This window comes from Triticum aestivum, chromosome 5B, assembly GCF_018294505.1.
Source record: "Triticum aestivum cultivar Chinese Spring chromosome 5B, IWGSC CS RefSeq v2.1, whole genome shotgun sequence".
Classification (NCBI taxonomy): Eukaryota; Viridiplantae; Streptophyta; class Magnoliopsida; order Poales; family Poaceae; genus Triticum; species Triticum aestivum.
In genome coordinates this window covers 75,920,279-75,935,509 of record NC_057807.1, presented here as the reverse complement: position 1 = coordinate 75,935,509, position 15,231 = coordinate 75,920,279, and the positions used below count along the sequence as shown (strand labels likewise).

At 48.6% G+C, this 15,231-nt stretch overlaps 2 protein-coding genes and 1 non-coding gene across 4 annotated transcripts; 2 read left to right on the top strand and 1 right to left on the bottom strand.

Moving 5' to 3' along the window:
* The first annotated feature begins 1,608 nt into the window (after positions 1 to 1,608).
* LOC123110496 (alanine aminotransferase 2) lies at positions 1,609 to 11,213 on the top strand. 2 transcript variants are annotated; one of them, XM_044531029.1, is made up of 15 exons: positions 1,609 to 1,798; positions 1,872 to 1,922; positions 2,513 to 2,563; positions 2,754 to 2,819; positions 2,897 to 2,958; positions 3,039 to 3,117; positions 3,196 to 3,300; positions 8,865 to 8,975; positions 9,072 to 9,209; positions 9,285 to 9,359; positions 9,455 to 9,575; positions 10,157 to 10,311; positions 10,381 to 10,455; positions 10,564 to 10,767; positions 10,937 to 11,213. In XM_044531029.1, the coding sequence occupies exons 1-15, from the start codon at positions 1,748 to 1,750 to the stop codon at positions 11,051 to 11,053; spliced, it is 1,461 nt and encodes a 486-aa protein (XP_044386964.1). In that variant the 5' UTR covers positions 1,609 to 1,747; the 3' UTR covers positions 11,054 to 11,213. The 2 variants fall into 2 exon arrangements, with proteins under 2 accessions (XP_044386964.1, XP_044386965.1); XM_044531030.1 differs by having other exon boundaries at positions 1,655 to 1,922; positions 2,436 to 2,563.
* Positions 11,214 to 11,345: 132 nt separating this feature from the next.
* On the top strand, positions 11,346 to 12,560 carry LOC123110497 (uncharacterized). The gene is made up of 3 exons (XM_044531031.1): positions 11,346 to 11,701; positions 11,952 to 12,076; positions 12,198 to 12,560. The coding sequence occupies exons 1-3, from the start codon at positions 11,552 to 11,554 to the stop codon at positions 12,301 to 12,303; spliced, it is 381 nt and encodes a 126-aa protein (XP_044386966.1). The 5' UTR covers positions 11,346 to 11,551; the 3' UTR covers positions 12,304 to 12,560.
* A 399-nt stretch (positions 12,561 to 12,959) lies between these two features.
* On the bottom strand, positions 12,960 to 13,049 carry TRNAM-CAU (transfer RNA methionine (anticodon CAU)). Its single transcript is given in 2 exon segments — positions 12,960 to 12,995; positions 13,012 to 13,049. It is a non-coding gene; the product is annotated as a tRNA-Met (tRNA).
* Between the last annotated feature and the right edge of the window lie 2,182 nt (positions 13,050 to 15,231).

Below are 15,231 nucleotides of genomic sequence, written 5' to 3'. Positions count from 1 at the left end.
TATTTTATATATTTGGTATTGTAAATATAAATAGTTCTTTATAAACTTGGTCAAATTTTACAAAGTTTGACTTCAAAAAAAAATATGCACTACATTATGGATGGAAGGAGTAGCAACAAAAGGGGTATCCATGTGCAACATACGCAAGTACATGATGTAATATACTAGAATAGGTGTTAGGATATTCCTAAAAGATCTATGCTTCTTAGGAATAGATGTTGGTCAGCCTCCTTGTGCCCATGTCGGTTCTATGCGTTGTTGTGCCACCGGTGCGGCCTAAGCTATGGAGAGAGGGGAGGCCATTCGGGTAGGCGGTGAGGCTCTAAACTATTGTGAGGAGAGGCAATTTGAGGGAATGGTGAGCGCATCGGCTTTCACCAGTGGAAGGCCATTTGGAGGGAGATTGGCTTCTCCATGGGCTACGACTGGTTGTTGTGGCTGCATCCCAAGGAGGAGTGCCGCGTCCTCGTCCATGTCCTGGGTGTGTCCACTTCTTGCCCTGTCCTGACAGTCGCACGACCTGGTTCCCCTCTACACGCACAATTGCTATGGTTTGTTGGCAGTGCCCTTCAGGATTGGGTGTGTGGGTGGGCCTTTTGGGGGTGTTTTGTGAGAGGCTTTTTTTAGTTCGGATTGCATTTTGTGTTAGGTTGTTTGGGTAGCTATTGGTGCGCTATTGTGTGGGTTGGCTTCTTGTTTTTATACTGGCAGAGTTTGTTTGAAGCTCTAAACACACTAGACCTAATGGAGCCTCACCTTTATAGGACCTCAATGACAGGTCATGACTGGTAGATCCGCGTGAGTGCTTGATTTGATTTTTGATTTCCATGGTTTACACTTGTGAAATATACATATTCCTGCGTCGTTTCTTTTTCTTAGTTGAAAATCACATATGGCTGGTAATATACGCTTGTAAAAGATATATGGGTGCATAAATTTACCCCGATTCCAAGCGGGGCCTGAGGGTTAGCCGTCTCTAGTGCACCGCAAAGATATCATGCATGATGACCTTTTACGTAACGACAAAGAGGAGACGATGGTGAAGGAGATGGCTAGAGGCAGCTGACGGCTGTGTGGGAACATCAGGTCCATGTAAGAAATGGCTACGCAAAGTGTATCTGATTATGAAATCTGAGCAAGTATATACTACTCTCTCCGTCCTATAATATAAGAGCGTTTTCGACACTGCAAGGCCAAATTAAGTCCAGTTTAATACATAAGTATATGAAATATAAGAATCTGTACATGAATTTAGCCATCACAACGGAATTGGGGAATTGATAATGAGTACAACCTTAGCCACATTCCGGATTAGTTAAGCCTCAGTTTAACTCCCGACGTTGGCGGTAAAAGCAACTAGCAGGAGAGACGATTACTAACGGTAAACATAAATGAGCGCATCCTACGGCCGGAGCGCCTTCCGCGAGCTGAGCCGTTGGATCGGCTGCGATGGCCATTTCGCGGTAATTTTGCGGAATCGCCAGGGATGCTCCGGGCTTTCGCGGCGAAGAAGTACGTCACGTCCCGACTCCCGAGGTGGCGGCGGCCTGCAGCACGTAACACGTGAAGCAACATTTGGACTGTGGCTTGGCTAGCCAACCAAACCTGCCACCCTCGTGATCGACCGACCGACTGAACTGCCACCCCACTCTCCCCTCCCCGTGCCCTCTTCCCAGGCCGCCGCTTACCACCCCGCTTCCACCGCTCTCCCCCCCCGCCCGCCGTCGTCGCCCGGGTCTCAGCGACGATGTCTCCCGCCTCCGCGCGCGCCCTCACCGTCGACTCCCTAAACCCAAAGGTAGCAGGTCTCCGCCGCCGCCCGATCCACATGCGTTTCCAAGTCCAATGCTGGCGGCCGGTTGGTTTTGCAGGTGCTGGCGCTCGCGGATCACCTCGGGGGCGCCGTCGCCGGCCGCGCGCAGGTACCTTCCCCAGTTACTACTGTATTTCCCAAGAGATTGAAATCCCTGAGAAACGGAAGCTGCTGCACTACGATTTATGCGTCTGAGCGGCCGTACATGAGACAGAACCATATGTTTGGACTTTGGACACGAATTTTTGAATTTCTCCACACACACACACACACACAAAAAAAAAATGATCCAAACGACCCCAATCTCATTGGACATCAAGAAACACCAACATTGCCCATGTTTAGCGATTGATTGGTTGGTAGAACCCTTAAAGGAAGAGGAGAGGCTTCACAGGTTGACATGCCGTGGTGTCAGGACAGGGTAGCAAGCCTCATTAGCTATAGCCTACAGCTCTGTCTCTTTCCTTTCACTGTGTTGATTCGCTTTATCACTACTGCCATGGATTGGGTGAGATCCACCAGAATGTATTCATATGACTATTCAAAGAGCACTTCCCTTTGGTACATTTTTGCCACTCTACTATTTTGCTGCACCTATTAATTGTTGCTGACTTGTCTGCAGACTTGAAATTACATGTAACTTGAGCTTGGCACATCATGCAAATTAAGTGATCTTCTCTTCTTTTTCTTGGTGTCCAGCGCATGCAAAAAGAGCTAGAAACAAATCGAGATTCATACCCTTTCAATGAGGTATGTTCCAGTGAATCTCATCACATTATTGACAAACAAATCGAGATTCATACCCTTTCAATGAGATTCATACCCTTTCAATGAGGTATGTTTCAATGAGGCTGCAACTTTCCCCAAATTCAGAACCTTGCCACGTCTACTTCTGTTAGTGTTTTTTTACTGTGGTTAATTTTGCCATTTCTTCCGATAGATAATCTATTGCAACCTTAGCAATCCACATTACCTTGGACAACAACCAATTAAGTTCTTCCGTGAGGTGGGTGATTTGCTCCATATGAACTCTTTTATTAGCAATCTCGTTTCTTCATGCTCTGATGCTTTCTTGTCTTCCAGGTTCTTGCCTTGTGTGATTACCCGCATCTACTAGACTGCAGTGTAACTAGTTCCATCTTCAGGTAATAAACACCACACATCATTTGAGCAAGATGCATTCAAATTCATAACCGATAGCTCAACGCGATTGTTGCTGTTGCAGTTCTGATGCAATAACAAGGGCAAGGGAGATTCTAGACCTCATTCCTGGGAGAGCAATGGGAGGATACAGCCACTGTCAGGCAAGATCAGGAGCCCAGAACCTTTTTTGACAAATGCAGAAATGAGCTTTAGTTAAACCTGACCGTTTTCACCTCTAGGGTACCGAAGGGTTGCGGAATGCAATTGCTGCAGGAATAGCCTCTCGTGATGCTTTCCCATGCAATGCAGAGGACATTTTCCTAACAGATGGAGCAGCCGCGCCGGTACTATTTGATCCACCATATGTGTGCAATTCCTCCATCCACCATCTTGTGCATAACACTCTGAATAATAGTTGGAGATATTGTGCTCCTTTGCTACTTCTGGGCATGCTGACAATGTTATATTCCATACGCTGTCAAACTACTTTTTGGAAGTTACTTTTGCACTTTAGTCATTAGCACTATTTTCTTTACGAACCTCGTCCTTAGTGTTAGGAAAGAGCAATTGTATTCTCAGGAGGGCCTAAGGCCAATACATATACAAGTGTGTGGTAAAGTGCAAGAGACCCCTTATACAATGGGGATAAACCGAAAAGGGGCTATACACATCTAACACCCCCCCTCAAACTCATGGTGGGTCGACAACACTGAGTTTGGAGAGAAGAAAACTATGCTGCGCTCGAGTCTGTGCCTTCGTGAAGAAGTCTGCCAACTGTAACTCAGAGGGCACATAGTGAAGAGCGAGAGTCTGATCCTGCACAGCAGCACGCACAAAGTGGGCATCCACACCGATGTGCTTGGTGAGCTCATGCTTCACCGGGTCACGCGCAATGCTGATAGCACCAGTACTGTCTGACAATAAAGGAGTCGATGTAGTAGCAGACACACCAAAATCCTCAAGGAGCCATCGTAACCAGATCACCTCAGCCGTCAGCATAGCCATGGCTCGCAACTCAGCCTCTGTACTCGAGCGAGAAACTGCAGTCTGTTTCTTTGTCTTCCAGGCAATAAGAGAGCCACCAAGAAAGACACAATAAGCAGACAGGGAGCGTCGATCAGAGGGATCACTAGCCCAGGTAGCATCAGAGTAGGCCTGGAGCTCAAGAGAGCTGGAGCGGGGAAAGAAAAGGCGCTGAGAGATCGTGCCCCACGAAGATATCGTAGAACACGGAGGAGATGACTATAGTGGACAGAGGTGGGGGCTGAGACAAACTGACTCAGAATGTGGACAGGATAGGAGATGTCAGGACGCGTAACAACAAGATAGACAAGACTACCAACAAGATGACGATAGCGAGTGGGATTAGGGAGAGGGTCACCATCAGAGGCACGAAGCTGAACATTGAGCTCCATGGGAGTGTCAACAGTGCGCTCATCACTGAGAGCAGCGCGAGCAAGAGGATCCTGAATATATTTTTCCTGGGAGATGTAGAAGCCATCAGGAGTCGAAGAGATCTCAATCCCAAGAAAATAGCGAAGTGGACCAAGATCAGTCATGAGAAACTGATCGCGAAGACGAGCCTTAACAAAGGCGATGTAATCAGAGTCGTCACCAGTGATGATCATGTCATCAACATAGAGAAGGAGAAGAGTCCGACCACGAGGAGACGTGTGAACAAACAGCGCTGGATCATGATTACTGGGCAAGAAACCAGCGGCAGTCACCACAGAGGCAAAGCGCTCAAACCAGGCGCAAGGGGCCTGTTTGAGACCATATAGGGAGCGGCGAAGTCTGCAGACCATACCATCAGGAGCATAGTACCCCGGTGGTGGCTGCATGTGAACCTCCTCACGCAACTCACCATTGAGAAAAGCGTTCTGAACATCAAGTTGAGAGATGGACCACTGACAAACAGAAGCCACAGCAAGAAGAGTGCGAACAGTGGTCATGTGGGCCACAGGAGCGAATGTCTCATCATAATCGCGCCCCTGCTCCTGCTGAAAACCACGGGCCACAAGACGAGCTTTGTAGCGCTCAAGAGAACCATCGGAGCGAGTCTTAATCTTGTAGACCCACTTGCAGGTGATGGGACAGATACCGGAAGGAAGGGGAACCAGATCCCATGTGCCAGAGCGCTCAAGAGCAGCAAGCTCTTCGGCCATCGCAAGTTGCCATTCAGGCTGAGTCATGGCAGTCCGATAGGAAGTGGGCTCAGCAATAACAGAGAGACCGTACCGATCAGGGGAGTAGCGATCAGGCGGAGGGCGAGGCCGAGCACGGAGGTTGTGAACCGGGGGAGGCGTGAGAGGTGCAGCAGAGGTGGAAGGCTCGTCAGAGGAGACATCCTCAGTACGAGGGCGACGAGTATAGTGGAGAGGAAACGGGGAGAGAGGACGACGGACTGGAGATGATGGTGGAGAGGTGGAGGAGGAGGAGGAAGAAGACGGGGTCGGTGGTGAATGAGAAGGAATGAGAGGTGCCGGAGGAAGAGGTGACACAGGAGGCACGTAGCGGGGCGTATCGGGAAGGAGAAGGAAGGAAAGGTCGTCGACAGAGAAACTCGAGGAAGAAGAACGTGGGTAGTAAGAACGAGACTCGTCAAAAGTCACATCACGCGAGATGCGCAAGCGACGACCCACAGGATCCCAACATCGATAGCCCTTGTGCTCATCGCTGTAGCCAAGGAAAACACACTCAACCGACTGAGCAGTCAGTTTGGTGCGTTCTCGGGGGGCAAGAAGAACATAGCACACACATCCAAACATACGAAGAGCTGAGTAGTCAGGAGAGCGACCAGTGAGACACTCCATAGGAATACCACCCTGAAGAGCAGTCGATGGCTGAATGTTGATGAGATAGGTGGATGCGGAAACAGCCTCAGCCCAAAAATGGGGTGGAAGGGAAGCAGCAATCATGAGCGCACGAGCCGTTTCAAGCAAATGACGATGCTTGCGTTCGGCAACGCCATTCTGAGCATGAGCCCCAGGACATGAGAACTGGGCAAGAGTACCCTGTTCCGCTAGAAAACCACGCAACAGCTGAGAGATATACTCCCCAGCAGAGTCAGCACGAAAAGTACGAATGGGCGTGGCAAACTGAGTGTGAACCATGGCAGCAAAACGTTTGTATATAGAGAGAACCTCGCTACGAGATTTCATGAAGTAGAGCCAAGTGTAGCGAGAGAAATCATCAATAAACAAAACATAGTAGCGATGACCACCTTTCGAATCAAAGGGAGCAGGACCCCAGACATCAGAATGAACTAAGTCAAACGGATGCTGAGATACTGACTCACTAGTAGGATAAGGTAACTGAGTCTGTTTGCCAAGTCTGCAACCATTACAATGTAAGGAGACATCTCCAGATACAGACCCTAAGAGGCCCTGACGAACTAAAGAAGACAAGCGAGAGCCACAGATGTGACCAAGGCGATGATGCCATTGCTGGAAGGACGCAGACGAAGAGGTAGCAAGAGCATGGGAGCTGGCAGAAGTGGTGGCAGCGAAAGGAACACAAAGCCAGTCAACCTCCCAAAGGCCCTCTGACTCACGGCGCCGAGGGCCAGCACCAACCAAAGTCTTGGTGCGACGATCCTGAATGGAGCAAGAGTCGGTATCAAGAATGACACGACAACCAGAATCAGTAAGTTGGGCAGCAGAAAACAGATTCATGGTAAGACGAGGAACATGTGAAACACTCGGAATAGAAAAGGACGGAGTGGAAAGGATACCACGACTAGCAACATGAAGAGATGTGCCATCGGCAGTAAGAACATTAACAGGCGAATCAAGAGGTCGGAGGGAAGACAACGCGGAAGAATCAGAAGACATATGAAAAGAGGCTCCAGAATCCAGAACCCACGAAGATGTACCTGACTGTGTAGATGCCTGTGATGGTGAGGAGGAGGATGCAGTCACAGCAGCAGCAGAGCCAGTCGACAAGGAGCCTGAGGAAGCAAGAAGACGCTTGAGGCGAACAATGTCCTGGTCAGTGAGTGACGTAGCCGAGGAAGCCACAGGAGGCCCGCTGGAGGAGACGCGCCTCTGGTCTCGCTTCTTCTGGCGACAATCAGACTCTGGGTGACCTGGCCGGGAACAGTAACCACAGACTGTGTCATGGCGCGACGTGCCCTTCTCAGCATAAGGAGGACGGCTCACCCCCCCTGGAGGAGTAGGCAGGAGCGGCGAAGCAGTGAGACGAGCAGACGACATAGGAGCCCGGGCAGCCAATACTGACGGAACCAAAAGCAACCCAGCAGAGCGAAGGCGTGTCTCCTCAGCCCGAAGCTCGGCAAGCACCTCCGATATAGGAACACGACCACGAGCAAGCAAGTGAGCACGTCTGGGCTCAAACTCAGAGCGGAGACGAGATAAGAACTCATGGACCCGCTGAAACTCCAGATCTGACCGAGTAGTCTGACAGCAACGACAGGTGCCACAGACAACCGTCCGAAGGGAGTCAAGCTGACGCCAGATGGCAGAGCACTGCGAATAGAACTCATCATCAGAGGAATCACCTTGCTGGAGGGCGTGCTCCTGATGCACCACAGATAGGTAGAGAGCATCACCAGAGGGCTGATAGCGCTGACAGAGATAAGCCCACATCGCTGCAACGGTGCCAAGTCCCATGAACTCCGAAGCAAACTGAGGGAGGACACTCGCAGTGAGGACAGCAGCAGCTCGGGCATCATCATTGCACCACTGAGTGTTAGCAGACAGATCATCCCGGTAGACAGAAAGAGCATCAGAGTATGCGGATACCTGCTGATCATAGGCATCAACTGCAGCATCATCAAGAACCTTGGCGGCATCGCGATCAGCCTGAGAAGCATCAGGAGCAAGTACCGGCGGTACCGGCGGAACAGGAGCCACCGGAGCAACAGGGCAGGGCTGACAAGGTACCTCGCCAGAGAGAACACCCCACAGGAGGAGCCCGCGCATATGAATACGCATGAAGCCCACAAACTCAGCATAATTGGTGCCATCGAAGATCACCGAGCACCGAGGAACAGCTACATAGCCAGACGAAGACATGCTGATTGTCTCTCTTTTTTTTTGGAGTCAACGCAGACCCGAACGGGATCTGGATCGAGCAGACGCTCACACACGAGCGGCTCGAGAGCGAGCAGAGGTCGGGCGGACGAGCGGCTGGGGAGAGCAGGAGGAGCCGCGGCCGAAACAGATCAAGGGGAGCCGCAGTCAGACGGACCCCGGCGGCAGCAGGAGATCCAGCCGCGGCGGGGGCTGGAACAGCTCGATCCAGCCGCGCCCGGACAGGCCCTGGCAACCGGGCTACGAGCAGGGGAGCACCAGCGGCGGCTGGAACAGCCGGACTACGGGCACTGCGCGAGGGGACGAGGAGCGCGCGGCCTGGATGGAATCGAGCAGAGGAGGCGCGTCCGAGGCAGGCCCGAGCAGAGGAGGCGCTGCCGAGGCGGGATCGAGCAGGAGCTTGCCTTGGCGCGGGCCAAGATGCGCCAGTCGGGGGAGACAAGGCCGAACGGGACAGCCGGGGCGGCGGATCTGGACGGGATGAGATCGACGGCGGTGGCCAGAGTCTAGCAAAGGAGCACGGAGTTGCAGCGTGCGGGGGAGCGAGGGGAACCTAAGCATCTGATACCATGTTAGGAAAGAGCAACTGTATTCTCAGGAGGGCCTAAGGCCAATACATATACAAGTGTGTGGTAAAGTGCAAGAGACCCCTTATACAATGGGGATAAACCGAAAAGGGGCTATACACATCTAACACTTAGCACTAATATATGATTGCCTTAAAGCACCTAATATGCCATGATAAGATGAGCAATGCCACTAAACATCCAGATGAAAGTTATTTTTATCTCTCTCTTTCCTTCTTTTCGGATATGATTCTTGACAATCGAGTTGTTTGTTTGATTTCCAAACAGGTTCATATGGTAATGCACCTATTGATACGAGATGAAACAGATGGCATCCTTTGCCCGATTCCATCACACTTTCTGTATACAAGCTCAATGGTTCTGTGTGGTGCAACTCTTGTATGTATCACGTTACTTGATCGAAATGAATCCACATCAACTACGATTTTACCGGTTGCCAATATGCAGTAAACAGGATAATATCTGCTTTCTCAGGTACCATATTACCTTGACGAATCAGGAGGTTGGGGCGTGAGTATTTCGGACCTGAAAAAGCAGCTGGATGGTGCCCGATCTGAGGGCATCACTGTTAGGGGACTTGTGGTTGTAAATCCAGGCAATCCTACTGGGCAGGTGTGTTTACTGATCATCGACTTGTGTAATCCATATATTGTTCTACAAGTCTTGATGTGGCTAAATTGTACATAGGTTCTTGTGAGGGAAAACCAGTGTGAAATAGTGGAATTCTGCAGAAATGAAAACCTTGTTCTTCTAGCAGACGAGGTGAGGTTTTTGTATCTTTCTTTATAAGAATCTATATAATTTCCTTGAATTTTGTGTATGTAACCCGCTGTATCTTTTCTTGAACTTACTGGTAGGTTTACCAAGAAAATGTTTACACAGATGAAAAGAAATTCATCTCTTTCAAGAAGATAGCACGGTCCATGGGTTTTGGTGAAGAAGATATTTCTTTAATATCATTCCATTCAGTTTCTAATGGTATATGACATCTAGTTTTTCCTTTTATCCATGTTTATTCTCAGTTATACGCGGCTCTCTTGTTACTTCCTATAAAAATGAGAAGGGGAAGTATGTTAGGTGCACTCATGAGAAAGATTTCTTTAAACATTGGACTTTCGACTCATCGAGTAAAGCCAACACAAGGAATTTCTTGCGAAAGCAGATTTGCATATTGGTTATGTCAATAGAATAGAATCATACTAATGAAATGACTATTTTTTTCTCGAATATAGGTAATGTAGTGATTTGTTTATTCGAATTTGAACCCATTACTTGGTAATGTTATTCTAATGACTTTTTTCTCCATCTAGCACGCCATGTACTCTTTGTCTATTGGCTTTCTAGGCACTGTCTTTCCCTCCCTTTGCTTAATAAGGAGTGTCTCGCATACTGTATTTCTTGTATATCAAACCAAGTGTGGCGTATCATCATCTGTTCCTATTTCCGAAGTTCCAAGTAATCTGAAGTTCTGAACTACTGGGGGTGAAGTGTCATACATACACCACAAATTCTCCATCGAATGGATTGATATTTGTTAGAAGTATCGTCTTCTCCATCAGGATACTATGGAGAATGTGGGAGAAGAGGGGGTTACATGGAGGTCACTGGCTTCAATTCTGAAGTTCGGAAACAAGTATACAAAGTGGCATCCCTAAGCTCATGCTCCAACTTAGCCGGCCAGGTCCTCGTGAGCCTAGTCATGAACCCACCAAAGGTCAATAAATATGCATCTCATCGTGTCTTTGTATTTCTATATACGTTTTAGTAAGCCTCCCTTTGTCAGGTTGGAGATGAGTCATACACCTCTTACCGGGAAGAAAGAGATCGCATTATGTTATCATTATCCCGATGTGCAGAGGTTCCCTTTTGTCACATCCACTTCTATGATTATCTTCATTGCTGATTCTGTTACGTGCAAAAATATCATTATCTCTGAATGTCACATTGTTGGGCTGGTTTTATTTAGGCGATGGTGCAGGCATTCAACAGCCTGGAAGGCCTGACTTGCAGCAAGGCTGAAGGGGCAATGTTTGTATTCCCATCTGTTCGGTTGCCTAAAAGGGCGATTGCGGCTGCTGAGGCAATGAACACCAAACCAGATGTGTTCTACGCTCTCCGCCTTCTTGAAAACACTGGCATCGTCGTCTTGCCTGGTTCTGTGTTTGGACAAGTGAGTGTGAAACTGACTAGAAGAGAAATAAAGATAGGAACTTATATTTTATCTTTTTCATTCAATATTATTATGTGGTCTATGGATGTTGAGTCCATGTCTTTTCAGAGAGTTTTTTTGTGTTGGTATTCTAATTATGTTCGTTTCTGTGTTTATACTCTGAATGAAGGTACCTGGCACATGGCATTTCAGATGCACAATCCTGCAACAGGAGGAGAAAATACAACTGATCATCTATCGCTTTAAGGCGTTCCATGAAGCTTTCATGGAAGAATTTCGCGATTAAAAGTCGCCGGCTTATTTTATCTGTAGCACAACTTTAGAAGCCCGGACAGAAAAAACATGAGCTTTGTAACTGTCAGTTACATGATTTATGTCTGGAACAATTGAGTTTTTCCTTTGTATCATTCTGAAGTTAATCTAAAACTTATCCTTTGCAAAAAAGATAAAAACTTATCAATTTTAAATCCGATTCTGTGTTCTGTAAAAACCGAGGTGGGGAAACTTGGTGGGAAGCTATTTGGAAGTCACTGTCATGAGTCATGACCTGAATATTTTGTCCAATAATGCTACAAGAGTTAGAAAAAGGAATTTGCCTGCCAATTTAATAGGCAATCAGCTGAACTTAATCTTAACAGCACACCCAATCATCTGCTTTGCCACAGCTTGGTTGACCTAACATCCCTATTTAAAACTGCATCCACCACTATCCCACTAATGGCCATTTACATGACATGTACTCCATGATCAGTAGTTGTGTGATTCCACATCTCAAAGCTCGGTCATGGCTGCCTTGAGGTGCTACTCGTCTACTGCTGCAATCATAGTCCCAAGGAGGAAGATCTGCGCAAGAGCTTCCATGGATGGCTGCTCCAGTTCCGAATCCAGGCAACAAGCTTCTAGTTTGGTCAGCTTCGCCTGCAAGGTGAACAAGGTAGGTACCTGTTCTTGCCAAGAGCTATAACATGTCAAATACTCCCTCCGTCTGAAAATACTTGTCATCAAAATGGATAAAAAGGGGTGTATCTAGAACTAAAATACATCTAGATACATCCCCTTTTATTCATTTTGATGACAAGTATTTCCGGGCGGAGGGAGTATAATGGTGATGATGTAATTATGTTAGCATGTAACACCTCTGTTTTTGGTAATCTGAAGCAAACACCATATCTTTGTTTTCCCAGGTTTATGAAGACAAAAACATGGGCATCCTCTGTTACACGGATGAGAATGGTGAATTGGTGTGCGAGGGCTTGGATGAAGGCCCGAGACTAACGCGGCGAGACATGGAAAAACTGAGCCACGAGAGGTAAAGCTATATGGAGTGTTATGTTCATCCTTGTCTGTCTGTTTTATTTTTGTTTTAACATCAGAGTGAGTGCTGCTGTATATAAGTGACCGGTGTGTCTGCTGTGACATGTTCTGACCAGAGAACCGAAGAACACGGCAGAAGATTGGCGGGAGAGGGCGCTGCGGATCGCGGGCGGGATCGACTGGAGCGGCCTTCAGTCTGCTGCTGCCACGGGGAAGAAGTGAAAATGAAAGCTGACTTGAAGCTTAGCCGGCCTGTAGATCCATAAATCTTGTGGTGATGTTTCCTTCAAGTCTTTGTAGGAACGCTGTTGTTACTGTTATGTGTAGATCGATCTCCACCGTTGCTTGCCTGATCTGTACGTATGTAATAAGGATGTTATGTGTAGGTAGGAAGGATTGGAGAAGACTGGGGGCTTATTTAGCTGGTCAACTCCTACTTTTTTGCCTCTCTCTGCTGAATAAGAAATGATTTAGCTTCACTGCAAATTCATGCTGATTCAGTTTTCAGTTTCTCCTTTTATCATGTCGCATCGAGAAAAGATTTTGCTCCAAGGGTGTTGTCTTTGATTTGGTTTGTGATTGATCTCAATTCTAACCTTGTCATCTGGCTGTTGCGTTATAGGCGACCAATTCTGGTCCAGATAAAGCAACGATTCCAGCAAATAATCTCTAATTGAAAAATGTCAAGCTCATGTTAATAACTAACCACATACAAGTGTGAGACATCCTCTGCCGTCTCTTTGCCAAATTCCCTGTGGAAAGAAACAAAAATAACACCAGGTTCAGACTTGCTCGTTTTATCTGACAGTTCAGATATAATATGTGGCGACCCAAGTTGCCACTGAGCGTTTTCATCACAACGATGGTGTTTTTCTAGGTGGGGTGAGAGAGGCTCGAACTCTCGACCTCAGGATGACTCACGTTTTTAGCTATGAGACCTACGCGCTAGCCAACTGCGCCACCACCCCTCTGTTGTTTTACCAGCGAAACAATCATCCTTGTTGGTGACAGGACCATACAAATCACTACAAGATTTGTAATCACAGGAGAGGCTCACACCACACGCTCTAGCATTACTCGGGTAGGAGTAGGGTAGAATTCAGTACAGCCTCAAGAACAAGCACGAGATTCAGAGAGGAGGAAGATGGGTTTTTTTTCTTTTCAGATAGGTAGTCCGCCCCTGCCAGGTTTCCCCGATTTCAGTTCGTGATGTGTTCCCAGATGCCCAGTCCCCCCTCCAAGTTAGGCATTTAAGCCCAACTCTCACACGCACGTACAAACGGGTCCCAGGTTAACCCCGTCACTGACGTGGCCAGCTAGTGATCCAAACCGTCGCCTGCATATCGTGCGGCTCGGATTTGTGTGCGCGACTTGATATACCCCCAGCTTTGCTCTCTCTTGGTCTTTCAGCGGCGCGCCCTTTCTTTGCTCTGTTTGTTCGTTCTGAATTTGTATAATGTAACGGCCGCTGCCACTTATTCAGTGCGCGTACTGTTACATTATACAAATGCTACCTTGGAAGAGAACCATGATGAACTGGATGCTTGGCCAAATATGTGTCCCTCTTTTCCTCTCGTCCCTGGCGGCTCCCCTCCGCCGGCGGCCTCGGTCGTCGGTGGTGAGGGGGGGTCGCCGGATCCACGCGTGTGGATCGTTTTTATGCTCTCGTGGTCTAGGTTTTTGGTTGTTCATCGTCTTTGCTTCGGCGGCGACGATGACAACGCTGAATAAAGATTCTTTGGATCCTTCTCTGACGAGGCCATCGGTACTATGGTTGGGGATGGATTTGGAAACCAGTCTGTTCAAGTAAGGATGGCGTGGCGGCGGCGGCATCCTCGTGGTGGACCTGTTCCTCGGGCTCCGCCGTTGCGACGGCGTTTGCTCCAGCGTCGGCGCGGAGCTTGGGAGGTAGTCCAGGAGCGGATGCAGATTGTGATCTGCATCGACGACATCTGGAAGACAGAGCATGTGCTGGGGTCATGGTTGGTGGATGGCAGATATGGTTTCCTCCTTCGGCGTTTTAGTCGTGGTGGGTTGCTAGATCTGGAGTTCGATGGCGTGTCCGGGGTGTTGCCCCGGTCTGACTCGTTCAACGATAAGGGTTTCACTTTTGGTGAGCCACCTTGGAGGTCCGTAAAGCTGCATATCAGCGATGGAGCCGCGTCGAGCTCGGGTGAGGAGGTGATTCGTCATTCTTTTCTTCGGTGGCTGCTGTGGTGGTGCCGGAGGCAGGTGACGGAGTCAATTTCAAGAAACCACCACATTTGTGGCTAGGTTTGCAGGAAACTACCAAGTCGTTAATCTGTTGCAAAAAACACCGTAAAATCTCTTAACCCGTTGCAAAAAGCACTGAACAGCCGTTTAGGCTCGTTTGATCTCTTTTCCGACAGGTGGGCCCCGAAAACGCGGACGTGGCTTGACGGACAGGCAAACGGCGCCGTTAGGAACAAAACGGTCAAGACGCCGCGCCGGTCGGTCCTTGTCAGATAGTCCCCCCCCCCCCCCCCCCGCGCGCCCCTGTCCTCTCTCTCGCCCCGCTCCCCTCTCCTCTATCGCCCTTGCTCGCCGCCGGTGATGGTCTCCTCTATCGCCCTTGCTCGCCGCCGGTGATGGCCACCTCGCGTGGCGGTGATGATGGCGGTGGCGGTGGTGATGGCGATGCATCTGGTGGCAGTGGTGCTCCTGCAGATCCAACAGAGGTTTGCGGCAGTTCAAACCCATCTCAGGCTCCGCCTCTTCCACAGCCGCCGTCGCCGTCTTACTGTGTTGAGTACGCGGCGGCGACGGCGTTCGCCAAGGCCGTGAAGGAAGATCCAGAGGGGAGCCATCACTACGCATCCTCCTTCGGCGGTGTCTCGTAAGTTTTCTCTTTCCGTACCCGGATTTGGTTTCTAGGGTTAGGGTTCTAAGTGTTTGTGATTCTAGTGTTATAGGATTATTGTTGTAGGTTGTTTATGTGGTCAGACATGTAAGTGAAGTGTTTATGTAGTTCTAGGATTCTAAGTGTATGTAGTAGGCACCTAAACATTAACTGAAATTACTGAATGCTAAACTCAATTTGAACCTACTCAATTACATGAAATTACTGAATGTTAAACTCAATTTCAACCTACTCAATTACTGAATTTACAACTGAATATTTAAATGAAA